Genomic DNA, 27,984 nt, shown 5'->3' with positions numbered 1-27,984 from the left:
CAGCCTCCCGCCCTCCATGTCACAGGTATCAGTCTCATTTACAGAGGGGAAAATGTTGGTCAAAAGCCTCCCCAAGCACACACCGCTAGACCACACAGAGGACTTAGATGCAGCTGAGGGTTCTACAGTCTCTGCTGTCCCTTCTCCCACTCGTGCTGCCAGGGACCACACTCTGGAGAGGGAGAAACGAGAGTGAGCTGGGTGCTCACACATGGGGCATGGGGGACTACGAAAGGGTCAGCTAGGAGGAAAGGGCAAGGTCTGATCCTGTATGTACACATCACACAGCCCGTGGAGTCAGGAGACCCAGGGCCAGGTCCTAGCTCTGCGGCTTCTCGGCATGTGACCGTGGTTAAGTCGTCTCCCTGGACTCTCCATGTACTCCGCATGCTGTGTGCACCTTCTAGAATTAGTGTGGACACTGGCTGGCCTCATACTTACTGCGTAGGTTGCAGACCCCAAGTGCTTCTGCAAGGGCTTCTGCTTCTCCTCATAAGAGTGGCACAGGCTGGCCACGTGCTCTGGGGGTAGAATGGAGTAGCTCTGGAGGTAGCAGGTGGGAGCTGGGCTTGGGTTCCTGGCCCAGACAGGGAAGGGAACACCACAGGGTCACAGGGCCTGGCCCCCTCTCTAGCAGCTCTTGGCCCACAGGCTGAACAGCTGCCCACCCACAACCCATACTTTTGGGCAGCCCCAGCTGCTGCAGTTCACTGGACAACCATCCACCATCAACACTGTGTTTGGCCGCACTGGAGAGGATGAAACTCAGCACTGCCACTGTGGCCTTCACATTGCCGTACTCTAAAGGACCCATGGGTGGGACAGGGGGTGTCACTGTGGGCCCAGCCACCTCCCTGTTGCCCTATTAACTTCAGCTCAAAGCCCCAGGCCCCCTGAAGCCACAGGCACTGCTACTGCTACACCAGGAGCTGGCAGAGAACAGGAAGGTGGGACTGTCAATGTCTTTCTTTCCCTCATGCTTCTCCACTAGGGAAGGCAGGTTAAGGATGCTGCTGGGAGGGGTGGTGGGGCCCCTCTGTACCAGGCACCAGGTCGAGGTCCCAAGGTTGCCTGGGGCCTGTGGACTCAGCGGGGTACTCACCAAACTTGGCATCAGCCTTGAGCTTCAGGATGTTTTCATACCATGGGGAAAGGTGACCTTAAGAGGGTGCCATGCCCCTGTTCACCAGCCCCTCATCCACAGCCTGTGTCCTGCGATAAGGAACAGACAGGCTGGAAAGAAGTATGGGAGGTGTCCAGAGAGGTTGACAGACTGGGTTACCCATCTCCCTGGGCCTAGTGCAGAGTTTCAGGGCACTGGGGGTCATAAGGTCATGGGACAATGGGGTGCTGGGTGTTGTAGTCACATCAATCCCCCGTCCCAGCAGCTCTTTAGTACCTGGCTGCAGAGCAGCTGCAACTTCACAGAGGACTGGAAGGGAAGTCCTTACATCAGCCAGGCTGGCGAACCTCACCCCTCCTTCCTGGGGACTGGCTCAGAGCAGGCCAGACACTGATCACGGTCACAAAGCATGGTAGCACAGGCTGAGAGCACTGAGGCCCTAACCTTAGAGAAACCTCACCATCATCTACACCCAAAATCCCCAGCCCAGCACCCCTCCTCCACCCAGAGTGGACCCTGTGCACTCAACCATCTTGGCCAGCGTGCTGATCTCAGCCAGGACCCAGTCGCGACGGTCCAGATCACCACAGAACCGGATCCTCTGCAAGGGAGGGAGGCAGGTAATCAGGCTGGAGGGAGGGCTGAGGTGTGGCCGGGATCCATGTGTCTCCCACACTGCTGCCCAGCAGGGACCCTGGTCCTCATCATAGGTGGATACCCTCTATCCTCTTGTTCTCCCCTATCACCAGGCTGTTGAGTGAACTCACTCCTGACCCACCCTGCCACCAAACCCTACTCTGAGGTCTACTCCAGGCATTCCTCTGCTCAGCAAACATCAATTGAGTGCCTTCTCTGTGCTAGCTCCCACTCTAAGTGCTGGGGTACAGCAGGGGACAAAACAAAGTCCCGGGCCTCACAGAGACGAGTGACCTCTCTCCCCTCTTCCCCATACCCACACAAGTCCAGCCACTCCGGCTTCCCTGCTGCTGCTCAGGGACACCGGCCTTGCTCCCTCCTCCATTCCTGCTGCACTCTCTACATGTCTTGTTATCCTTTATTTCATTCCACTCTCTGCTCAAGTGACACTTTATAAGACCAGTCCGCCCCCGCCCCCGGTATTTTTGTTTTGTTTAAAGACAGAGTCTCGCTCTATTGCCCAGGCTGGAGTGCAATGGTGAAATCTTGACTCACTGCAACTTCTGCCTCCCAGGTGCAAGCAATTCTCCTGCCTCAGCCTCCCAAGTAGCTGGGACTACAGGCATGTGCCATCACGCCTGGCTTTTTTTTTTTTTTTTTTTTTGTTTTTTTGGAATAGAGACATGATTTCACCACTTTGGCCATGCTGATCTCAACCTCCTGACCTCAGGTCATCTGCACACCTCAGCCTCCCAAAGTGCTAGGATTACAGGCGTGAGCCATTGCACCCTGGCAGGTTGGCCCTTCTTGACCATACTTCCTAAAATAGCCCCTCACATAAGGAAATTTTGGGGTCCGGTGGATGTGTTCATTAACTTGACTGTGGTAATCCAAAAGCCAGGAAGATTTGGTCTTTACTTGTCCAGCCTCATCTTTCTCTAACCTCCAGATGATACTCTCCCAGCTATGGGAAATGCATTCACTCCTGGGGAGCCATGCTCTCTCTCACCTGAATTCTCTGCACATGCAGTTTCCTGTCTGAAGACACACACCTCCCACCCTTGCCTCCCAACCCCTGGTACACAAACTGTACTTCAGCCAGCCAGCTCCTACCATCCGCCTTTAAGGTTGATGGCATCCTCAGGAAACCCTCTTAGCACTACACACTAGGCGCAGTTAGGTCTCTGCCCCTGGAACCTTTTTTTTTTTTTTTTTTTTTGAGGCGGAGTTTCGCTCTGTCTCCCAGGCTGGAGTGCAGTGGCCCGATCTCAGCTCACTGCAAGCTCCGCCTCCCGGGTTTACGCCATTCTCCTGCCTCAGCCTCCCCAGTAGCTGGGACTACAGGCGCCGGCCACCTCGCCCGGCTAGTTTTTTTTTGTATTTTTTAGTAGAGACGGGGTTTCACCATGTTAGCCAGGATGGTCTCGATCTCCTGACCTCGTGATCCGCCCGTCTCGGCCTCCCAAAGTGCTGGGATTACAGGCTTGAGCCACCGCGCCCGGCCTGCCCCTGGAACCTTTACTGTGACTGCCGATTCAAGCCTCCGATTTCCCTTTCCATCGCAGCTCAAGTCCTCCCAGTTCCTAGCACACTTCATGGTATAGACTAGGCGCTTAGAACATACGGATGGATGGATGGATGGATGCATAAGTCTCAAGCCCAAAACTACTACTTTCTGGGTCTGGAAGGAGAGGAAGGGCTTCCTAACATCCATCCGTACGTTCTAAGCGCCTAGTCTATACCATGAAGTGTGCTAGGCACTGGGAGGACTTGAGCTTCCAGGGAAGGGGAAATCGGAGGCTTCAATTGGCAGTCATAGTTAAGGTTCCAGGGGCAGAGACCTAACTGCGCCTTGTGTGTGGTGCGAAGGGGGCTGAGTCTAAGCACGTTCTTGTACAAGCCCCACAGCAGGGCTGGCGAAGAGGCTGTCCTTGGGAGGTCCTCTTGGGGCTGGGACCTGCAAGGACTCCTAGCTCCAGACGAGCCCCACTTCCTGCCCTGGGAGGCAGGGGCCCTTCTTTCCGCCAGGGCACTGAGGCACGGGGACTCTGAGCTGGCCCGCTCTGTCTTTCCCGTCCCCTACCCCCGCACCCCGTCTCAGGAGCGGGGTGGCGGCGGACTTTTCTCTACCAGACCCACAGCCCTCACGCCCGCACACACTATGTTTGCGGAGAGGCCAGTGCAGACAACCTCCACCCTTTTCCGGAGCCGCTGGCGCCCCCTCATTCCCGCTCCAGCATCCCATGCCTCGCTTCACCCCTGGTGCCTCATCATCGCGCCAGGAAGCCAGGGCCCGGGAATTTCTTTTCCTGGTGGCGCCCCAGGTCAGCTGAGTCCATTATCACGTGACTGCGACTAACGTCCTCTGGGAGAGAGGGGGCTGCTACGAGTGAGGCTGAGAGCAGACCCTAGCCCACCGGAAGTGCCCGGGAGGAAGTGCTGGCGTCCCCTCCTCCTTCTCCCAGAATCCTTCCCTGGAAAAAAACCAGCGCCAACCGCCCGTTTATCTGACAGTGGAAGTTGTTTGTTTGGTAGGATCCCAGGAGCCAGGGAGATTCAGATCATTGCCATGTTTTCCACAGTAAAGCGAATAGCATTAGTCACAGCTGTGGACTGTGGCAAAAGACATTTTTGAAACTATTGAACTGTACTACACATACAGAAAATTGTACCTATTAGAAATATAAAGCTTAATAAGCTTTCATCAACTGTAGACCTCACATAACCAGCACCCAGATAAAGAAATAACCAGATAACTTCTTCAAGTGCATGGGTATTTTATTTCATTTTGATGAATCGTCTAGGTACCTAGCAAAAAGGGCTGTCATAACTAACATGCTCAGGAAAACTCCCTACAGCTGTAACATCAATAGATGCATATCTTAATTTTTGCCAATCTGATGGAGAAAAAAAATCGGTTGCTTAGATTGCAGTGGTAGTCTGCTTACTGGTAACTTTGAGCTAATGGGTAGTCTAGACCAACTATGTTTCTGACATTGACTTGAAGAGGCAAAAACTGAAAGACAAAACAACAACAAAAATATATTACAGAATAGACTAATAACCGAAGAAGAAATTGAATACAGTCGTCGCTTAGTAACCTCAGGATATTGGTTCCAGGACCCAAGAGATACCAAAATTCACAGACGCTCAAGTCCCTGATATAATATGGCAGCAATACTTGGGGCTCCAAGTCCAGCACACAGTCCCAGCAGGGCCAGGCGGGGTGGCCAGGTTGGCACAGGCATCAGGTCCCAACCTCCTTCCCTCTTTGCCAACACTTAGACCAAGGAGTTCATCTTCTCACAGCTGCTGTCCAACCTGTACTCACGTGGGGACAAGAACATGCTGATGGACAAGGTGGCACAGCAGGCACAGTGGTGCAACGAGATGCTGTGCACACACCACATGCTGAGGGAGGCACCCAGCATCATCGGTGACATCAACACGAACACCATCAGCATGCCCATGGGGGTCCATGGATGACTCCTAGCTGCAGGTGCAGAGTGTCCCAGCCGGACGCAGGTACCAGGGCTGGCCCCCACAGCCCCAAAGCCCCCCAGACTCCATGGATGAGCCTGTGAGCTCTTGGAAAAGGCTCCATACCCAAGGTGGCAGACGTGGGTGCTCTCTGAAGCTGTCACAGAGGGCAGAGAGCTCGTGGTTTATGGTGTAGGGGCCGGGAACTTGGAGGGCATTGTGTGTGGGGCTGGACTCTGAGGTGGCCAGAGGCCCAGGAACGTCATCCTGGGCACAATGTACCTGTCATGCAGTCTGAGCCATGCTGCCAGGGCAGGGCATCCAGCTCCCAGCCTGGGAGTGCCGAGAGCCGAATCCACTGCAGAGCAGTGGTGATAGTCAGGGTCCCACCTCCTCTATCTATTGGCAATCCAGTGGCGATCTAGGATAAAATATTGAGAGTCCCATACACATGGTGATCCCACAACACACCTCACAGGCCAAGCAGGAACACACAGCCCCCTTCCCTCCCTCCAGGTACCATCATAGCTGCTAGCGTGGGACTGAAGGCAGGGTCTCTGGCCCCCGCTGAAGCACTCCCGCCAGCCAGCGGGCTCCTGCACCTTGGCCTGTTGCTCCTAGGGGTTGCCTGTGCTATTCAGCCAAGGGGATCACAGTGCCCGCCTGCCCAGCTGAGCTCCACCTAGTGAGCCCACCAGCCTCCCCTGCCACGGACTCTCCCTCTTCTGATTTCCCAGCAGGAAGGACCCAGCCTCACCTATGGGACCTGTAGCCCCCCTCAAGCAGCTAATGCTCCCCTCTTAGACTTATAAGTCTATGGCTAGTGGCATATGCCCTCCCTGTCTTACCCAGGGTCTGGGTGTTTCTGACCACCCAGAGAGGCCTCTGGCACTCACTCCAGCCATCCATCCCTTTTAGTTTCACCATCCTGGGTCAAGCAGTGTTCCTTCTCTATCAGGCCTGGTGGCTGTTGGGTGGGGCTCCCCAAGGTGAGAAGTGGCCCTGGGCCAGTGGGTTGGAAGAGAGGGTGACCAGAGAAGGGGGAACCCCAAGAGGGCTGAGCATTGGTCTGAACTGGGGCGCACCTCCTGGGTACTGTGGGTCAGGCCAGTGTGTGTGGGCTGGGGAGGGCCGCCGCAGTCCCCAGCACTACCTGTGAAGCTCCAGCTCCTCCCTCCATCTTCCTCCCCTTTCCCTTTCAGCCCCTCTTTTCCAGGAACCTTGCCACACCTGCACCTGCGCCCTCCCCTCCGCAGCCCTCCCACAGCTGCCCCAGCACGCCCGTGCTCTGTGCTTGCCTCACCAGCTCTCTGCTCACTTTTCTCTCTCCTGTTTTCTCCCTGCTTCTCTCCAACTGCCAGCTGATGGGGTCAGGAAGTTCATCCGGACCAGAGAGCCACAGCCCCACTTCGACCTCTAAACAGGTCCTCCTCTTCTCGGAGGCCTCCCTTTCCAAGCCTGCCTGGGTGAGTGTCCTGTGACTTGACAGTGGCTCCCCAACCCCAAAGCCAGCCCCCTTCATCTGTGACTTAGTCTGTTGTAGTGCTGAGCTGACACATCCAGGTGTGACTGCTGTTGAAAACTTGTGCCCCTCAGTAGTATGCCCTGCCCTGTTCTATAAATATCTATAAATATATACATATATACACACACACACACATATATATATATGTACACCTACACGTGGCTAACCGCCTCACCTCTAGCTTTGGGAATCAGTCACCGTGCTGTCCTTCTGGAGTCTTGTGGCCCAACAAGAGGAAGCTCTCCCCTGACATTGCCCCTCAAACGTGCACCACCTCCAGTGAGCCTCCCTGTCATGCCCGGCCTGTGGACAGCGAGCCCCCACCATCCCTCCCACCCCCCAACAAACATGGGGGCACGGCGCAGGCAGCTGTGTGGACTGACAGTCTCTACCAGTCCTGCTGTCCCTCGGCTGAGAATCAAACTCATTTCTGGATGACGGGGAATATGTCCTCTGCTGGCTGTGTTCTCTATGGAGCTCAGGGGAGGGAAAAGGCCAAGCCATTTCTAGGGTGCTGTTGGGAGCAGTGTAAAGGCCACACCCTTTCCAAGGGACATTTTCCTGGAAAGCCTCTGGAGTTTAGGTGAAGCCGGCTCTGGCCACTAGAGAGCAGGGCCATGAACTCAGCCTGGAGGAGCCTGCGGGGCGGCAAGCACTCTGGAGGGACAGATGGAACAGGTCACCAGGTGCACTGGAGGGACAGACAGAACAGGCCACCCTTTCAGTGAATATTTGCACCCTTTCAGTGAATATAGGCAAATCTGATATTCCATCTGTAAAATCATATTATTGCTCTCCTGTTAATGTCATATGTATAAAAGTATCATGAGGATGCCAAATGCTAAAAATGGAGATGGTCTAGTAACTAGAAATGCCCACCCCAGGGAGCGCACATACATCTCTCCCTACATCCTAATAAAGTGACGTATTTTGGAACACAGACATTAGAACTTCATGAAGTTGTAGCTGTTGATTCTTTCCCAAGCATCATAAACTTATGATTTAGGCAATATATGACTGAAAAAATTCATTCATCATGTATAGACACATTAACATAAATATGGCACAAATTATGCCTGTAACTGAAACCGAGAGGTATAAAAACATAGTTCACTCTTCATAAAGAACTTTGTGAGGAAACATAACTCTGTGATGGTATAGACACTTTTCCTCATAATACTTTGACCTTCACAAACAGTAGACTGCATTGCAGCCTGTAAACATTTTAAGTTGCATAAACTTCCCCTTGATTTTCAAATGTAGTATAATACTGTCTACTAAAACTCCTTTTTGTTTCAACTAATACTCTCACATATATTGGTTTATAATAATGGTCATTATTATTATAAAAGTGTTTTTCATTCAAAGAAAAGAAGCAAATTCCTGTGTCAGATTAATCAATGTGGTTGAAGAATAGGTATTAGCCAGAGAGGTCTAGATGGTAAAATCAATCTTCTAGCCTCAAAGAAGCTCCGTGAACACAGAGGAATGCCAGGTGTCACACAGCTTTCCTTCACTCGAATTCATTCTTGACTAGAGCCTGTATGCCTGTTCCAGGGACATTTAAACTCTGAAAGGATTTCTGATGATCTTTACTATATACATTAAGAAGAATGCCAGGCAGTGCCCTTTTGTATACTGAGCCATGTCGTCATGTGATTAAAACAGGTAACATGAACTCTGACGTTAAAATGTATTGTGGATGTGAAGGCTCTAAGCTAGAAGAGATTTTCCGCATCCACAGTCAATGATGGGAGCCTTTCATTCCTCAGAAATAATCCCTTTTAGGTCATTGAGAAAGAGTCCAACCGCTGCAGCTCATGCTGCGATATCTTCATGAGCCCAGAGCACGTACAAATCCTAAGGGAACTACCATAGAACCGCGCTCATTCCTGGCACCAGAACAAATGAAACACACTCTATCCTGCACACACCTGCCAGAGCAGGCCACTTTCTTCTTCTGTGAGATTTAAAAAGCTCCCCAAAATGTTACCACTCCCATCCCCAATACACAGAAAATAGGGGGAAAGCTGTTTCCAGTTCTCGGCCTTTAAACAACTCTAAATGTCAGTATTCACAGGGGCATATTACAAAGTAAGAAACAGTGCGCACTTGAGGGCAAACCACATATTGAGCTAATGAAGAGCTCACTGTGATTAGGATTCGATCAAACATAATAGCAGAACATAAGCACATTTTATCTGAATTCTGTAAAGAAGATACGTGCTGCAATAACATTAAAAAAAAGCATGGCAGCCTATTCCAAACCAGCAAGAATAGTTTTGTGCAAATAGTGGGTCTTTTTCTTTGAACTCCCACCACCTGAGGGCAAACTCAATACGCATGCTAATAACCTACAATTATCAGATAAAAAAACAAAAATGCTAAAGGATGCCAGAGTGAACATCAGGGAAAGAGGCCTCTCCCTTAACTTTTTATAAATAAATTTAAACTCTAAATTAGAAACACAAATAAACATGAGGGGCTCTAACATTCCAATGAAGTAAATGAATTGTGTAGGACATTAACCACATTTCGTTGTTGTTGCTTTTAAATTTCTTGACCAGCTCTCAGATGATGATGATGTTGATCTCCCTGTTCTCCGCTGCCCGGTAAAAGAATGGGACACAGGGTTTGCTGGCCAAGCCTGGGTGCTCCTGGGTGTCCTGCATTACAGGAAGCAGCTGCACGATCTTCTCTGCGGTGGGGTTGCCACGGGGAGAACCCTCCCTGGCCTCTCCCGCTGCAGGCTCCACGCTGTCGGCCAGGCTCACCTCACAAAGATCTTCGGAGAGAGGGAGGCGGGGGTCTGAGCACAGTTCGAGCCTCCCCTGCGCCTGCCTGCCCACCCCGCCTAAGGGCTCTACTCACCACCCTGCTTCTCCGCAGCCCCAAGCTCCTGGGGGGCTGGGGCCCCTGGAGCGGGCTCCTCAGCAGAGTTCTGTGCAGTGGGGAGGAATTTGTCATGGCCCTCGTGGTGGCCCATGAGCAGTAACACTGGCTCCTGCAGTTCCAACAGCTTCACCTGAAGGGAGGGGTGCTCAGCTGCCATGACTGAGCCGGCACCAGCGCCAACGCCCACCCCACCCCCATAGAGATATTGCATGCCCTCTACCTTCATCTCCTCCTCCTTCTGGGCCAGCCTGATGATGTCCTCTTGGTGCCGTGTGTTTGGCACTGCCCCATGGCTCTCATATATGGTGATGTACTCTCCTGGAAGAGGACAGGGCTCAGACCCTGGGGCCCCTCCGACGGCCCCGCAGCTCCCCATGCCATGCCCTGGCCTCCTGCTTACTCATGCCCTCTCTTGCTCCAGAGAGCTGGATGAATCCAAGCTCTCGTTTTTCCACCTGCTCCTTCCCATCTGCCTTCTCCTTCGGGAGGTCCATAACGCTGCTCTGGAGACCAAATAATGGGGTCACATTCCGGGAGTGACCTGTCCTTCCCGCCCCCACTTTTCTTGGCCCATGCCAGGACTCGCTCACCTTCAGCTTCTCCATGGCCCCCTGCAGGGCCCGGTAGGTCTCCCCACACACAAACTCACCCCCAGTCCCTGGGGCTTGGGCCTCAGCCTCTGGCTCCTTCCAAGTCGAGGCCACCAGGTGAGCCAGGTGCAGGCAACACAGCCTTTGCACCTTCCGCTGCCCACATAGCCGTGCCTGCTCCTCCTGGGCAGTGGCTCCAGTGGAGTTGAAAATGCCACATGAAGGCAAGAGCTGAGTATTCTTGTAGGGGCATACACAGAACAAATGGGGCAGGGAGGTGGAGCACAGCCCCTTCCCTGGGGTCTCAGAGAGTGCACCTGTTGGTCACAGGTGAAGTGGTGTCTGACTACTGCCTGGAAGGGGTGAGGGTCCAGAGAAATCAGAAGGCGGGGAAACCTAGAGCATAAGGGGGTCTGGGAGGGACCACAGAGGAAGGTGGCAAAGTGGGGCAGGGACAGTCAGACTCACCATGGCCTCCTGGCTCTCCAGATCCTTTGGGAAGCTTGGCATCAGCTGAGGCGCCTCCTCCTCCTCACCGTCCAGATGTCCTCCTTCATCTCCTGTGGGGAGGTGGCCACAGGGGTCCTCAGACAACCCAACTAGGGAGGTATTGCGGACCCACTTCTCCCCACCCTCACTGTGTAACCCTGAGCCAGCCCCTCCCCAGAGGGGAATGAGCTGCTGTTCTTTATTTTTCCTTTTAAGAACCAAGATCTTGCTATATTGCCCAGGCACAGTCCCACTACCGGTCGGTGTGGGAGTTCTGAACTGCTCCCTTTCTGATCTGGGCCAGTTCACTCATCCTTAGGTAACCCGGTGGCCCCCTGCTGCCAGGAGGTCACTATATTCATGCCGAGTTTATTGCAGACATCCGGTTGGCATAATGACCAGCTCTTCTAAAGGTTTCTTCCAACCCTTCAATCTTGTGCTGCTGACAGACCCCCTTCCTCCTGGGGCTGTCTCCTCTTCCCTTGAGTGGTCTCCTGTACCTTCTCCAGGGAGAGCCATGAGGCTCAACTGGGCCTCTAGGTGTCGATTCTGCTGGCTGGCAGCTTCTAGGTGCTCCTAAGGGAATGGAAAATCAGTGAGAAGGCACGGAGGATGCCAGGTCGTCCCCCTTGGGGCCCTGTCCTCAGCAACTCCCTCCCCTGGGTCTCCTGCAGATTTGCTGGGCCATCTCAGCCACTGCTTTGCCCCGAGTTTCCTGCTGCTGCAGTGGGTCCATGAGCTGGGTCTGCAGCAGTAACTCCCTGTGCAGCACCTCCTTCTCAGAGGTCAGCTGCTGATAGGGGGCCACGTACTGCTGCAGGTGACCCAGGTACTAGTCTCACTGCTGTGCAGACTCTGAGATCCTTGGCTCTTCAGCTCCAGCTGCAGGAAGGCCCTGGGCATGAGGGCACATGGTGGCTGGCTTCCAGATTCTGGGCCCATTAATAGGGTAGTGAGGGCACTGTGGGGCTCTGTCACCTGCCTGGGCCCCTGGCCCATTGCTCCAGGCCTAAGAAACTTCCTGCCTTGCCTAGAACCCTATGCCTCCTTCCCCAGCCTCAAATATCATTTATTTGGGTCCTTCTTCCCACCATTTAAACTGTAGGCCACAGACTGGTGGAAAAGCAGAGGGAGCCAACGACCGTCTGCTAAGTGTGATACAAGCCTAATGCTTTCCATGTATTCTCTCATTTAATCCTCAGCACCTCTGCAAGGAAAATGCTAACTTCCTTTTGAAGTTAAAGAAACAGAGACTTAGAGATGAAAAGTAATTGAATGCTGACCAGAGGAACCAAGGCTCGAATCCAGTTTGAATCTTAGGGGGGTTTTTTGTTTTGTTTTGTTTTGTTTTGAGACAGTGTCACTCTGTGGCTGAGGCTGGAGTGCAGTGGTGCAATCTTAGCTCACTGCCACCTCCACCTCCCACGCTCAAGTGATTCTCATGGCTCAGTCTCCTGAGTAGCTGGGATTACAGGCATGTGCCACCATGCCTGGCTAATTTTTTGTTGTTGTAATTTTAGTAGAGATGAGGTTTCGCCATGTTGGCCAGGCTGTTCTCAAACTCCTGACCTCAAGTGTTTCTCCTGCCTCAGCCTCCCAAAGTGCTGGGATTACAGGTATGAGCTACCACCCCGGGCATAAGGAACCTCTTATACCAGTCTCTTCCCCTATGATTGGGGGGCTCCATGCCTCTAGCTGGAATGATGATGTCCAGATCTGGGAGAAGCCCAGGGCTACCCACCTCTAAAATCAGAGGACAGGAAGCAAGAAACAGGTATAGGGCTACCCTGGAGGGTGCTGAGGTCACCTTCCCTCCAGCTAGAGCTGCCTTTGGCCTGGGACCGCCCCTCCACAGAGGCTGGTGCCCACCTCCCAGCCCATCTTAAATGGGGCAGAGGTTACTGTCTCCTTCACCTCACTCAGCTTCTCCTGCAGCTCCTTTACTTGCTGCTCCAACTGCAGTGCACTCTTGTTCTCGTTCTGGACAGAGAGAAGCAATCAGTGGCCATCCACTGCAGCTGGAGAACGCTGAACTTGGTGTCTGTCTCCCGGGTCACCAGGAAGGTGGAGGCAGTTTAGAAAAATCGTCCCCTCTCCCCCACAGCCATCAGAGCAGGGCCTGATGAGCTCTGGCTCACAGGTGCCTTTCGAAGTACCATGTCATGTGAGGGTTACTCTGCCCCATTTTACAGGTGGGGAAACAAAGGCCTGGAGGGCTAGGGATGAGGGCAGCCTCCCCAGGTGGGGCAACCCACCAGATCTTTGAAGCCGCACTGTGGCTCGGGCAGCTGCTTGTCGAGCTTTTGGTTCTGGGACAGTGCGAACTTGTCCTGCATTCGCAGCCTCTCCTCCTGCTTTCGTAGCCTCTCCTCCTTCTCCCAGAGCCTCTCTTCCTGATCCCACAGCCTCTTCTCCTGCTTTCGCAGCCTCTCCTCTTCCATTCGCAGTCTCTCTTCCTGCTTTCGCAGCCTCTCGTCCTGCTTTCGCAGCCTCTCACCCTGCTCCTGAAGCCTCTCCTTTTGCTCACACAGCCCCTCCTGCTCCCGAAGCCTCCTCTCCTCCTGCTCCCGGAGCCTCTCCTCCTGCTCCTGAAGCCTCTCCTTTTGCTCCTTGCTCAGGAGATTCAAGGCCTGGTTGTTTTCCACCTGGGATTGGAGTTTTTCCACCAAACTCTCCACCTCCTTCCTCAGGTGTTTGGCCTCATCTTGTAGCTGCTCCACGTCAGAGGGCCCTGCTGGGGGCGCTGGGGATGGGGGCTCAGCTGAGAAAGGAATCAGACAATGAGGGCCTCTGGATTCCCCCTCCCACCCCTCCCCCACCAAAAAAAACCAAGCCTCCTCTTGATGCACAGCTCCTCTCAGGCTTCCCAAACTTGGCCTCACTGCTAATGATTCCTTGCACCCGATGGAAGCCAATTTCCCAGCCATGTCAGATAGCACCGTGGGTGGCTGACAATGGGCACTCCTCCCTCTTTGCTGATGGGGACCCTGAGGCTCATGGAGATGACAAGACTTGCTGAATCCTGGCACAGACCTCGTTCCCTCTGCCTCAAAGCCCTTCCATCTACCCACCTCCCTGGGGCACCCTAAGCCACCCCACAGCCCTCTGATGCCAGTCCTGCTGCCAGGTCACACCAGCCCCATCTTACCCATCTGGGGTTTGATTTCGGACAAGCTCCTCTCCAGCTCCTGTATCCGATGTATGTCACGTTTCTTCTCCTCCTTCAATGTGTGAGCCTGCCCAAAGCACAGGGGAAAAGGGGCCTGGAGAGAGGGGCTGGTGGCTGGACAGGCTACCATCTCCCTCTCTGCCCCCACCTCCACAAAGCCCAGACCCATGACCACCTCTGGCTGTACTAATCCCATGTTACAGATGCCCAGAAAGACCCAGTGACCCATGTAAGGTGGGAGCTGAAGGCTCAGGTCTCACCTCCACCGACATTTTCCGCATCCTCTCCTGCCACCGGGCCCTCTCTCCTTTTATATGTTGAGCGTATTCGTCTCTCTGCAGCTGGACTTGTTTCAATGACTCTGTCACCTGCAAGAATGGGCACAGAAGTGAGGAAGGGCTGTCACTGGTCCTCACCTGCTCCTGGTCACCTGGGGTCATCTTCCTTCCACATCCCTCCCTCTGCAAAGCCTCACTTGTGTCACGTGTGCGTTCAGCAGCGCCCGCTCCTTTAAGGTCTGCCGTAACTGCCGCTGGAGGACTGCTTCACTGCGGCTCGAGGACTGGATGGTAAAGAGTGAGAAGTTTTGATGTGGGGAGCCCGGGCAGTGCCCCTTAAAAGGGCTAGGGCTAGGCTCAATATACAACTCGGTCAGTAAAGATCAAGGCATTTCCAAGCCTGTGGCCTGCTTTTTAAAAGAACTCAGTAGAGTTAGAAGGGACAGGGAAAGAGATTGAATTTACAGCTGGCTAATGGAGGCCCAGAGAGATCAGATAGTAATGCAATGGTTATTTATATTACTACTACCACTGTTTGAAACTTTATGGCGTGCTTTACCAGGTACCATGCTAACAATCCCATTTAATCCTCACAACCATCATATGAGACAGTCCTTAGGGTAACCTCTATTGCGTAGATGAAAATCATGGAGTGTTTGAGGTTAAGTGCTTGCCTAAGATCACTGAGACAGAGCTGAGATTTGAACACCCAGGTGTATCTGATTCTCTAAGCCCATTTTTTCTTGCTATGGGTGGGGGCACAGATAGAAAGGGGGAAATTAATCTTTTGTTCACTTTTTGAAAGGGTGATACATTCACATAGTTCAAAACTCAGAAGGTATAGAAGGGAAGTGTCTCCCAGCCACCCTGTTACTCTCTCCTGAGTTTTTTAATGAATGCTTACACTAACAGACATGTTTTATGTATATTATCATAGTACACACACACACACACACACACACATCTTTCCTCTCTCTACAGAAATGGTGACATAGTAAAGGTTCTCTTCTGTACCTTCACAGTACAAGTACCCGATACCCCACCTGGAACTTGGCCAAGGCCACAGCCAAGTAAGGGCAGCGCAGGCACTTGGCCTCCATATTCTGCATCCAGTGTTCACTCCCCACAGTGCCCCCAACTCACCCACAGCAGCTGACTCAGCCCCAGGCTGCCTCTAACAACCACACACAAAAGCAGCGAGAAATGAGCATGCTGCCTTCTGGGCAGGACATTGCATCCTGCAGAAGGGACCTTTAGGCTCACTCCTGCATCTGGGAAGCCAGGCTGCCAGGGGACGGGGCAGCTGGTTGGACTCACCCTGTCCTCTTCCTGCTGCTGTGTACACACAGCAGAGAGAGCCCGCTCCAATTCTTGAATACGCTGTAAGGAGGATTGCAGGCGGCCGGCCAGATCCTTGGACTCTTCTGTAATGACAGAGGTTGAGATGGAGCCCAAAGGAGTCCCCCTAAAGTGCCAGTGTCAAAGTGCCAGGGTGAAGGATGATGGGATGCCCAGATTCCCACCTTCGAAGTGTCTGGCGGCACGTTTAGTATGGTAAAGGGTGGTCTTCAAGTCTGCCTTTTCCAATGTGAGGATGTTGATTGTCTGGAATTGAATGTTTGGGAGAAAAGCCAAGCAAGTGCTGAAAGAGACGGAAAGAAACATTCTCCGGAGGACAGGAGAAAACTCCCCACCCTCCACTCACCTCTAGCTGCTCCGTCTGTGCTTTGTGTATGTCATTGTTTGCTTTCTTTTCCTGTAGGAAGAGGAAGACGGAGCTCTTACCCGGGGGAGGCAGAGATGGCACAGCAAGAGACATGCCCCCGACATGCCACCAATGCCCCAGGACAGGCACACCCATGGGACCAGGTTATCAGGGACCCTGTGGGCAAGGGGTGGAATCTGAGGGGTGAGCCTCCTTCCCCAGGCTGGGAGTGGGTGAGACGGGACTGGCGCATCTACATCTGAGTGCCCCTCAAACCCAGCAGTCATGTTGTGTGCAAACAAAGAAATCGCGTTACTTCTTCCAGCTGATGTTCCACTTGTTTCTTCTGTTGTTTCTGTGGGGAGAGTCAAATTCAGGTGACTGAGGGGGGGGCCCCTCAACTCTATTCCCCAGACCAGGAAGTTGTAGGCAGGGACCAGGAATGGATTTTAAAGGCAAAGTTCTCAGACCCAGTGGCAACACGAACTGGTCAACTCTCCTCAGGCTCCCAAAGACAGAGGATTTGGGTCTTTGTGGGTTTTGCCCACAGCCACAGAACTCAAAGTCTGAATCTGGATTCTCTCAAAAGGACAGTAACATAAACCTCTAGAGACGGAGTCTGAGTAAGGCCCACCCTTCTGCCAGCTTGTGATTGAGAAAGGTGCGTTCATTCAACAAACATTTACTGAGCACATACAGGCCAGGTACGGGTCTTCACAGCAGATATACAGGATAGAAAAGGACAGATGGGAGCCCTTGGCCCTGAGGTTTCCATTCTAGGGGCATTTCAATCTCAGACTGTCAGAGCTTGAAGAGATCTTTGATACCCTCTACCTCCTCTGGAAACACGACCCCAAGGAGGAGAGGTGGCTTGTCCAGACTCAAAGAGTAAATTAGGGACTGAGTCAGAGCAGAAATATGGGGCCCCTGACAACTCTCACTTTCCTGAGAGGCAACAACCCCAGGGCGTGTGTGGCCAGGACTGGAGCAGGGATGTCTGAAGCAAAGAGTCAGCAAAGAGGACAGTGACAGAAGAGCCATGCTGCATGCTCCTTCCTCTGGGGTCCCCCCAGGTGAGGCCTGGGTGCTTCAGCTCCCCATCTGCCCTTTGGACCAGGGGCCCTCAGCCCCTTTCTTCAGAGCCCCAAAGGGAAACTAAACCCCAGGATTGGCAGCATGGAATCAGGAGACCCCACTGGACTCTTACCAATGATTCTATGTTTTCATTTAGTTGATTGATTGTTGCGGAGCTTGAGTCCAAGGCTACTTCCAGTTCTTGGTACCGGCTCTGAGGCGCACGCAGAGAGGAGGAGTTGAAGGATGATTGCGGGGAGAAGTAGAGAGAACAATCATTAGGGCTGGTGTGTGTGTGGGCTGTCTCAGCTGGCATAGGGGCACGCAGCCCCTGCCGTGAGAGGAGCTTGGAGGGCTGGCCTGCAGGGTCACTGCACCTCGGCCCAGGGCATCTTACCTCCAGACCCTTCAGGGTAGCAGATGATGCAGAGGTAATAGAAATTTAAAAAAAAAAAAATTTACATGGGTTACAGTTATGGATATCGAGAAAGTAAAAAAAAACAGCAAGGGGCTGGGCACAGTGACTCACGCATGTAATCCCAGCATATTGGGAGGCAGAGGCGGTTGGATCCCTTGAGGTCAGGAGTTTGAGACCAGCCTGGTCTACATGGTGAAACTCCATCTCTACTAAAAATATGAAGATTAGCCTGGCATGGTGGCAGATGCCTGTAATCCCAGCTACTCAGGAGGCTACGGCAAGGGAATCACTTGAACCCCAGAGGCAGAGGTTGTAGTGAGCCAAGACTGCACCACCGTTCTCCAGTCTGGGTGACAGAGTGAGATTCTGTCTCAAAAAAAAAAAAAAAAAAAGAAGCAAAAGAAGAAAAGGAAAGAAAAAAAAAAGCCGCAAATCCCACATGCCTGTTCTATACATTATTCCCAAACTACTTTTAAACTTTGAGGTATGTCTCACCATTTCCAAGATGATATAAGATGCAGGGAAGGAAAAAACCCAATCAATCAAGCAGGAGAAGCAGCAGACATAAACAGGCTGAAGGATAATGCTGGCAAAATAAAAATAAGCCAGGGGCCAAGTATCCCCCAAACCAGAGAAGCCTCAGGGGCATGCACAGCTGGAGACAGTATGCCAGAGAGTGGTCCTGGCACTGCCTCACCTTCCACTTGTTCAATGGGGGAGCGCTACCCCACTGGAATGGTGAAGGTTGGACACCAGCACCTTCAGAATGTCCTGAATCTACATGAGGTGAAAAGGGAAAAACAAGGGCAGAGGGAGAAAGACAGAAGTGGCTTAGAGAGAAACAAGAAAGTCAGGGTAGGAGGAAGATGTGGGTTCAGGAAAATGAAATGCTGAAGAAGAGCAGAGGAGATTGAAACCATGGCCTGTGCCATTCTTCCAAATGGCCACCTGCTGCCTTGCCAGGGGCAGGAACAAATAGATGGAAAAGTCCCCTGAGCGATGTAGTCACAGAGTAGAGTCACCTGACCAATGCAGCTCTTAATACACTGACTGGACCCCTCTCCTCAGGCCCAGGGCATGGGCCATGAATCTGGTAATGCTCCAGACCTCCGCCTCCATTAAAAAAACCAGACTGCTGAGTAAGGGTTCACTTGAACTAAGGGGGCTCCAGCTAAAAAGCAAGTTTGAAAGACACTGATCTTGTCCAGTATCATCTTACAGAGGAGGAAACTGAGGCCCAGGGGAAGAAGTGATTTTTCTGTGGTCACGCAGCAAGCTGGTGGCAAGTTAGAACTTCTCTTACTCCTAGTGCCTGGGGCTTTCCTCACCACACACTGGGGCCCTTTCGGTGACTCCTAAACGGACAGCCTGATGGCAAGTGTCTGAACTCATTGGCCCAGCATCCCCTTGAGACTGGGGATGAGGAAAATCAAGCAGCAATCACCATTTCCTGGGTGTCCTGAGTGTTTACAGTGGCCAAGTACTAGGGATTAACATAAAAACAACAACAAGGAATCTCATTTAATCTTCAAAAATGGAAGTCAAACAATACTACCCCTACTTTACAGATGTGAAAAGAGAGGCCCAAAGAGCTCAAACAACTTGCCGTAAGTCAGATCCCTAGCGGTTGGAGAGGCAGGATTCAAACCCAGAATTCTTAACCAGTACCCAACAAACTCAACAATTACCCTCTACTGCCCCTTGGGTCCCCTGTTGCCAGGAAGCTGACCAACCAAGACTCACATCCCCAGGTGAGTGGCAACCACCAGAAGTGGTTGTCTCAGGGCTACAGCCAGTATTTTTCTTTTTCGTCTTCACTCCTGCCGGAACACCAGGGCTGCTCCTCTGCTGATATTCTTTTAGCTGTGGGAAAGAAGAGCAGTCATACTCATGAGGACTACCAGCCCCTACAGCCACATCCTCCTTTACAGTTTTTGCAAAAAAATCTTATGCACCATCTGATTTAATGCCACCAACAACTGTACAAGGTGTTGTCACAATCACTTAGTGACTGAGAGGGATTGATATTATGGCTAAAAAGCAAGGGGGCGGGGGCAATAATGGAACTTAAACTCAGTTTTCTGACTCCAAGCTCCGGGGTTTTCCACAAATCAGCAGCTGCCAGGGACCAAAACCAGAGGCAGAGGTAGAAAAGTAAACATTAAGTAGTCAAGAACTGCACACTATGTGCTTTAGAGTCATACATCCTCACATGTCTGTTAGTGTGAATAAGTGCACCAGTATCTCTCAAACTTTTATATCAATGTGTCCTCATGCCACAAGGCAACTTTTTTGTTAAATCTGGGAATTTATCAGAAAGAGGACAACCCAAGTCTCATTTCAAAGAAAAGTCTGGTGTGCTCTTAGGAACCTATGTGACTGTCATCCCTAAGTACATTAAGGATTCTTCCTCTCTCAAGAGAGTCAAGGGAAACTGATGCTTCAGAAAGATCTCCCACATTTATCCTGTGGCAGTCAAAGTACCGAAGTTGAGATGATACGAGTAAGACTCAAGCTGTTAAGTTCAGTTTTCCAAGATCTATTCCACAGAAGATGAGCAAATGTCACTTCAGAGACCACTGACTGAAGTGCAGTCTGGTCCCAGAACCATGGAGAATTAGAATATGAGGTGGAGAACTCAGAAAAAAAGTTAAAGTCTCTCTGTTGAGTAGAAACATGGGAGAAAACCAAACCCAACCCATTCTCCCATTGCCACCCAGAGATAATGTCAACATTTTGAGCTCATAGGCAAAGGGTAGGCTTTTCACGCTGTCAATGTCTATGTGACGGGAGTAAGGCAGCCTGAAACCTCTGCCTCTTAGGTCTCATACTCTTCATTCCCATTCCAGCTGGAAATTTGTGCTGTGACCAGAGGAACCAGAAATTGGGTGAGAATGATTAGGGGACTGGGTTGTAAGATAAAAGGCTGGTCTTGCAGCAGTAATGACAGTTCACAGGGGGATTGTGACATCACTACATTCCACTCCTCCTGGGGGTGGGGGGAACCACATTAGTGTGGTGGCTGAGTCATGCTGATCCATGATGGTGGAGCAGGATGTAGGACTGGGACACAGGTCCTTGGAGATGCCAGCCCAAAGACCACAGGGAGATCGGGCTTGGGTCAGCAGGAGGGGAGAGTAGAGTCTGCAGCAGGGAACCCCAGGAATCACCAGTTCAAAGTCACCCAGGGATAAATGGCAATGGGGGGGCCTGGGGCTGGGGGACCCACGTCCTTGGAGAGGTGAGCCCAAAGAACCCAAGGAGGTTGGGCTTGGGGTGGCAGGATGTGAGGGCTGAGTATGCAGTGGGGAGCCCCAGAGGTCGCGCACCCAAAGTCACCCTGGGGTGATTGGTGAGGGCAGGGGATGGGCTGCTTGCTGAAGGAGTGGGACTGACTGCCAGGACTTTGGTGGGGGGAGCCCAGAGGTGCCAGGGTTGGGGACCTCAGCCCGGTGTGTCTCAGGAGTGGTATGGACTCTGGCAGTGGTCTTGTCATTGGAGGCGATCTCTGGCTGGATTGGGGGGCCACGACCTGGTGCTTTTTACCTTTTTCTTGGCTGCTGCCAATTTGCTCTCTCGAGTTTCTTCTAACATCGCGGGGTGGGGAGGGAGGCAGGGTTGGGGCCACATCAGGGAACACCTCCAGTCACCTAACAGTCAGCTGTGTGACTGAGCCAGAGGAGGCGTAACCAGGGCCCCAATAGAACACAGAAAAGGGGCGTGGCCTTCATGCTCCAAGCCCATTGGTCAGTGAGAAAGATGAAAGGGAAAGGAGGCGTGGCCAGGCAGCAGTGTGTCCATAGCAACCTGTGGCATCACAAGGGAAGCTGCCCATGCAACTGCTGTCCCCGCCCACTTGGGGCAAGGGGCGGGGCCTGCATACTCCCGGAGAGGGGATGGGCCGGCTTTTGTTTTAAAACTTTATATATGTGTTTATATTTTATATATTTGTGTGTCAGTGTGTGTGTGTACATGTTCCTCCAGAGCTGTCTTCATTATCCAGCTTCTATGCATGGTCTATGATTTTGGCCTACATTATTCATCTTCAGATGGAGTACAAGAATTACCAGTATTATCTCTATTGAGACACAAATCCTATAAAAATGTAAAATTCATATTTTGTCTAATGATTAATGAAGCAGATTATATTATCCAACACTCCAATATGGTAAAATTAGCACAAGCAATTCTCTCTCTTAAAACATTTCTCTTATTCTCCTACATTATTAAGATTTTTTTAAAGCAAGAAACATGTCTAATATCTTTAAAAACACAAAGCTTTTGGATCGGGTGCAGTGGTTCACTTTAGTTCAGGAGTTCAAGACCAGCCTGGGCAACATGATGAAACCCCGTCTCTACTAAAAATAGAAAAATACCCTGGTGTGGTGGTGTGTACCTGTAATCCCAGCTACTCACGAGGCTCAGGCAGGAGAATCACTTGAACCCAGGAGGCGGAATTTGCAGTGAGCCAAGATCAAGCAACTGCATTCCAGCCTGGGCAACAGAGCAAGACTCCATCTCAAAATAAAATAAATAAAATAAAATAAAATAAAATAGAAAAATGCAAAACTTTCGATTTAATAAGCACTCAAAGCTCTTTACCGGTTTAAAGCAAATACAAGGCCTCTTTTTGTAGAATCACCTGGCCTCTCTAAGCCTTGCAAATGAAACTGATTTTCTCACTTGATACTTGGCTATGACTTGCAATCATGAAAATCAAGAATTGTGTTATGTCACTGTGTATTGCTACCTGAATTCCACACTGTGCTGGGATCAAGGGTTGAATCTTTCATGATTTGCTCCATAATCTCTGAGCTTCTTATCCCACACCAAACTAAGCTTTTTTCTACAGTTCTACCATTTACAGTTAGTAGACAAGAGGGTTCTCAATAATGTAGTCTCTGGACTAGCAGCACCAGCAGAACCTGAGAACTTTTCATGAGTGCAAATTCTCAGGCGCCACCCTGGACCTGGTGAATCAGTAACTCTGGAGTAAGGCTCAGGCATCTGTGCTGCAGTGATCCCTCTGCGTGTTCAAGAACCTCTGGCATACAACAGGCAGAAAAATGTATTTCCTTCTGTAGGTCCAAAGCCAGGGATATCATATGTTGGGTCTTGATATGAAACAATGACATGCAATTAAAAGACATAAGTCTCCCTCCTGCTCTCACCCTCCATCCAATGTGTTCTATTTTTATGAGTTAAATAAGAAAATAAGTGGCAATCAGAGATTCAGTCTAAAAAGTATAATTACAATGTCAGTTCTCATCCAGCCTGATCTCATACAACACCATTTACACCCTCTTACCTCTCAAGTTTTAAAAACATATCTTCACAAGGTAAGTCACAGGCACACTAGCAGTTCCATAATAAAACACCAAGTAGATTGGAATGTCCAAACTTACTAGAGAAGAAAAGTGGAATCATTGGCTATATTTTCAAATTGCAATCAACAGGAAATGTAAGTTTTGAATTTTTTTCACCTTCATACTTCCAAGTTAATAGAATTAAACCAGAATACTCCATTCTTTCACAGCCTCTAGCCAGGCAAAATCTTCCTGTATTACTTCTCACTTTCAATGGATATAAAGCAGAGTCCTCCTAGGCACATTTTGTATACCTGCAAAGATGCAGAACTAAACACTTCCATCTGTTCAATATTCAAACAAAAGACCTGTAACCCAGGATGGTGAGTGTAATACTTCAGCAGTAGCACCAAAGCCTCCAATATGAAAAGATACCAAGAACGCCTCTAACAAACAAAATGAGCTCAAGGCCGGGAGTAGTTCATGCCTGTAATTCCAGCACTTTGACAAGCCAAGGTGGGAGGATTACTTGAAGTCAGGTGTTCAAGACCAGCCTGGGCAGCATAACAAATTCACATCTCTAGAAAATTTTTTTAAAAATTAGCTGGGCATGGTGGCACAAACCTGTAGTCCTAGCTACTTGGGAGGCTGAGGTAGGAAAATTGCTTCAGCTCAGGAATGCGAGGCTGCAGTAGCTATGATCATGCCACTGCAGTCCAGCCTTGGTGACAGAGCAAGACCTAGATAATTACAGTCTGTCCTGCTCCTATTTACATTAAAATCACTAAGTTTAATGCTTTCAATCCGCAGGATAAAAATTAAGTGAAATGTGACTTTGGAGGTTGGCCAGAAAAGAGCAATGGAGAAACACATACTTCAAACAAGAATAAAAATGGCCAATAAGCATATAGAAAAGATTAAAGGCCAGGCCCGGTGGCTCACACCTGTAAACCCAGCATTTAGGAGGCCAGGTCAGGTGGATCACCTGAAGTCTGGAGTTTGAGACTGGCCTGACCAACATGATGAAACCCCGTCTCTACTAAAAAATAAAACATAACACAGGCATGGAGGTGGGCACCTGTAATTTCATCTACTTGGGAGGCTGAGGCAGGAGAATCACTTGAACCCAACAGGCAGACGTTGCAGTGAACTGAGATCACACTGTTGCACTCCAACATGGGCGATAGAGCAAGATTCCTTCTCAAAAAAAAAAAAAAAAAAAAGAAAGAAAGAAAGAAAGAAAAAGAAAAGAAAAAAAGAAAAGATTAAAAAGCACTAGATACCAAGGAAACGTAATGAAAACAATGAGATTTTCTGCTTAAATACCAGCAAAGAGAACAAATAGAACGGGGAAACTGGAGCTCCACCCCTGTTAGTGGGAGTATAAACTGAACTATTTTTTTCTTCAGGATAATTTGAAAATTTCTATTAAAAATCCTCAAACTGTTTTATGTTATTTTCCTCCAGAGATTCTCCTTCTATGAATTCAGTCCAAAAATGTTTGCTCGATTCCATTTAAAAAAAATATATATATATATATAAAAATATATATATATATAAAAGAAAATTTACTTCAGGGGTGGAAATGATTAGATTAACATACATCGAGCTTTTAAAAATGATGATGCCAAGGATATATTTACTGCCATAGAGATATGTGCAAAACATAGTGACAAAAGACCACATATTATGATTCTACTTTTAAAAATGTTTATATGCATAAAAAAGTATAAAAAGCAACAAACCAGAATGTTTGGATGGCAAAATTAAAGACTTATCTTCACATTTTGTCTTCTGAATTATTACAAAAATAATGTGATTTTCTTTATAATCAGGGAGAAGAATTATTTTCATTTATTTATATACAAGTTTCTTTTCTTTTCCTTATTTTTTTGCATGGATATATTACCTGTAGTCTAGAGAGCTTGAGTCGCTGCCTCTTGACGTAAATCAGCCCATTTCAGAATCTATCAGTTTGCCTTTTTTGGATATTTCAAATCAATGGAATTATACAATATGTGGTCTCATGTCTGGCTTTTTTACTTAGCTAATGTTTTTGAGGTTGGTCCATGACATATAAATTTCTGGGGCCAGATTCTGCCCTCTCAGAAGTATGGGAGCCAGGGCCCCGCCTGGCCATAGCTTTCTTGTTCTGCTCTAGGCACTCCTAGCCCCAAAGCCTCCAGCCCCCTGGACACCTCCATCCCCAGCTATGCCATGGCTCTCTTCATTCTAGGCCTTCTGCTCATCACATTCACCCTTGTCCTGGTGAGTGCCTGGCTGGGCTCGGGCTCCTTCTTGAGGGGCAGGCTGAGCCTTTGACGCCTTGAGTCTTTGAGCCAAGCTGAGGGGTGAGCAGGCCCCTTTACACCCCTGTTTCCCCCACCCAAGCACAGCATCTCCTCAGCCCCCGCTGGGGTTGCAGGATTTGGGGGCAGGGGGCTGGGCCTGATCCCAGTGTCCCTGCCCTTCTTGTCAAGGTGCTAAAGTGGAGGGCCTCCCTCAGGGTGTTCAGCCTGGGAGTGTAGACTCGCACAGTGCGGTACAGAGGACACTCCAGACAGGTAAGTGGAGGGCGGTTCTCCCTGACCCCACCCCAGGTGTTTGTTCTTGGTGGAGTCCACCACCCTCACTGCCAAGGCCTTCTGCAAACACTCCCTGGGGGCTGTCATTGGCAGCCCTGGGTGGTGCAGCCAGTGTGCCAGAAAAGCTCCCCACTACCGTGGGCAGTGGCCCAGGCAGTCAAGCAGACCCACCAAGTAGGCTCCACCAATCCCTAGCCTGTTCCCAGCTGCCTTCCACCAACCCTAGAAATGATGCTGGGGGCCGACAGAGACTGAACTTAGGTGCACAGGGGGCCAGGAGACCTGGGACAGAGAACAGGAGGTGTGGGGAGGGAATCTTCCTTCTCCAACTTCCCACTGCATTATGGCCAGACAGTGGCACCTCCAGGTCCTGGAAGGACATGTGTGGACCCAACTCAGTTTCCCCTTTGTCTTGTGACCTTTCTTCTCCCTCGACCAGGGCCAGGTGGATGTGGAAGGAGATGCAGCACCATCCTGGGTGCACTGAGACTCATTCCTCACTCCTGGCCTTCACTCCCTTTCCTCTACACACAGGCGACCCCTCACGCTGCTGATCCCTCTGCTGAAACCCAAACTCCAAGCCTCTCCTCTCCCCGCCTTCACCTTGTCCCACGGCTTCCACAGACAGTGCCTCAACGCTGAGGAATGAATCCGGAGTTCCAACACCACCGACTTTCCCAGGAACTCAGAGCCAGAGAGGGCCAGGGTCCAGCCCGAGGCCTCACAGCCAGGGGCTTCTTCCCTCCTACACCCCCAAGGACTGGACTTGCAGGGCTGGGACAGAGGTGGGGTAGGGGAAAGCAATGCCTTGTCAACCCATGCAGGGAGCCCCACTCCCATCCCCAAGGTGCATAAAGTCTAGGAACACCCCTGCTCCCACGTCCATGCTCACTCAGGGCCCTGCTCCAAGTGCTTGGCACTCACACCAGCCTCCCGCCCTCCATGACACAGGTATCTGTCTTGTTTACAGAGGGGGAAATGGTGGCCAGGAGCCTCCCCCAGCACACACAGCTAGACCCCACAGAGGACTTAGGCACAGCTCGGGGATCCGCAGTCTCTGCTGCCCCTCCTGACACCAAAGTGTGGTCCTGCTGCCAGGTGGCAGGAAGGGGACAAAAGCCTGCCCCAAAGAGGACTGGGGAAGGGGCACCCTTATGCCTGCCTGGTCTGGTCCAGTAGGGCTGGAGAGACTGTCAGTCCTAAGAGAAACGCTGGCCCTTTGGGGGTATGAAAAAATCAGGAAGCAATCCAAGGTCGGTGTTTAAAAAACTGATTCTTAGATACTTAGACAGTCATCTGGTATGAGGAGCTGGGAGGGCCCCAGGGTACCGCCCACAAGAGGAGGAAGACTGAAAAGGGGTCAGAGTGGGGGTGGGGGCTGCTGAGGGCAAGGACCACCCCCCTCCCTGACGCCCCAAACTCAACCACAGAGCCAGTCATCCTCAGGCCAGAGGGTGTGAGCAACGGGGCCCCTGGCTGCTCTATGGTGAATCAGAGCCAGTGGGTGTGGGGGGTCTTCCAGGGCAGGTGTGGGGCTGCCAGGGCAAGGTAGGGCAGGGTCACAGGGCAGAGACTGAGGCTGACTCCTGCAGCCCCACTGCAGGGGGCAACACAGGGATAAGAAAGGGTCTTAGTCTAGAAAGCCCCAGCAGCTCCTGTGCCCATTGATGCTTGGCAGTGGTGGAACCCCGGAATGGTCTTGGAACCCATGACCTCGAAGGGGGAGCCAAGGATAGTACTGGCCCATAGGCTCCTCTTCCTGCAGGCAGTGGGCAGGCCCAGTGAGGGGACCCCAGGAGCCCAGAACATGAGCTTACCTGGCCAAAGACAGCAGGCTGCACCAAGACATCAAAGAGGGTTGGTGGACAGATCATCACATCAGGGTTGACTGCGGCCGGCACCAGGTTCCTCTGTACTTCTGGAATGCACAGGCCTCTCCTTCCTATCCCTGAAGCGCCCCTGCCCCCACCCCAGCACCCTGAAGACCAGCCTAATAGATGCACTTGTCCTGGGTCCGCCTCGCTGTCCAAGCAACTGCAATTTCTGACTAGAGAGCCAGGGCGGGGCAGGGTGAAGGAGGGGACAGGGTGTAGGAGGGGTCCCTGGAAGATGCCCCCTGGGATGCCCTGATGCCTAAAACATTCCCCAGTGGGCCTTCTCAGGGAGGGAGGGTTATGGCAGCCTGTTCTCTCCAGCCACCTCCATCACCACAGGAGCCCTTACAGGGGTCTCAGGAGACAACTGGGTCACTGGAGCCAGGACCAGCATGGACACAGTCCTGGGGCTGAGGCTGACTAGGTGGTCTCTCTGTCTTCACTCTGTCACTCTGTCTTCAAGTTTTGGTCTCCTGGCCCACTACAAGCCAGGCTGTTTCAGGCTTTTATGAGGCCTTGCACAGAAACAGAGTTCAAATACAGTTGGTGAACACAGCGGGCTTTAGGGAGGTGGCACACACTTGGGGGTGGGGGCTGGGTAGCAGGGAAGGGCAGCTCTGGGGGCTAGCATGCCTGTCTGGAGGTGGCGCAATGGGACCTGCACCATGTGAGAAGAGAGGGTCCACCTGGAAGCGTGGACCAGCCAGATGGCCACCAAGCTGGATGGCCACCGGCAGAGCCTGCAGGACAGCAGAGGGGGCTGGGAAGGGACAGAGGACAGCTGAGGGGCAGGGAACCTGTATTCCTCCATACAGACATGTGAGTCTTCCCTAAGTG

General features: G+C 51.3%; 2 protein-coding genes and 1 pseudogene across 4 annotated transcripts in view; all 3 read right to left on the bottom strand.

Moving 5' to 3' along the window:
- LOC105470181 (uncharacterized) overlaps positions 1-27,984 on the bottom strand; it is a 318,425-nt gene that overhangs the window by 135,168 nt on the left and 155,273 nt on the right. The gene's annotated exons all lie outside the window — the stretch shown is intronic.
- On the bottom strand, positions 104-3,985 carry LOC112428234 (COMM domain-containing protein 4-like; annotated as a pseudogene).
- Positions 8,458-27,658, bottom strand: LOC139364425 (golgin subfamily A member 6C-like). 2 transcript variants are annotated; one of them, XM_071101025.1, is made up of 19 exons: positions 27,497-27,658; positions 27,091-27,191; positions 19,126-19,245; positions 17,098-17,178; positions 16,207-16,245; positions 15,891-15,941; positions 15,709-15,790; positions 15,503-15,609; positions 14,383-14,469; positions 14,168-14,275; positions 13,887-13,974; positions 12,994-13,499; positions 12,653-12,718; positions 11,239-11,314; positions 10,718-10,809; positions 10,060-10,162; positions 9,880-9,977; positions 9,636-9,789; positions 8,458-9,549 (listed from the first exon to the last, which is right to left on the bottom strand). In XM_071101025.1, exons 2-19 carry the CDS (start codon positions 27,145-27,147, stop codon positions 9,335-9,337), a joined length of 2,130 nt encoding a protein of 709 aa, XP_070957126.1. In that variant the 5' UTR covers positions 27,148-27,191; positions 27,497-27,658; the 3' UTR covers positions 8,458-9,334. The 2 variants fall into 2 exon arrangements, with proteins under 2 accessions (XP_070957126.1, XP_070957124.1); XM_071101023.1 differs by lacking the exons at positions 27,091-27,191; positions 27,497-27,658 and adding an exon at positions 20,929-21,207.

Source organism: Macaca nemestrina, chromosome 7 (assembly GCF_043159975.1).
Source record: "Macaca nemestrina isolate mMacNem1 chromosome 7, mMacNem.hap1, whole genome shotgun sequence".
In the NCBI taxonomy this organism is placed as follows: Eukaryota; Metazoa; Chordata; class Mammalia; order Primates; family Cercopithecidae; genus Macaca; species Macaca nemestrina.
The sequence above is the reverse complement of the archived record's forward strand: the minus strand, read 5'-3'. Positions and strand labels throughout refer to the sequence as shown.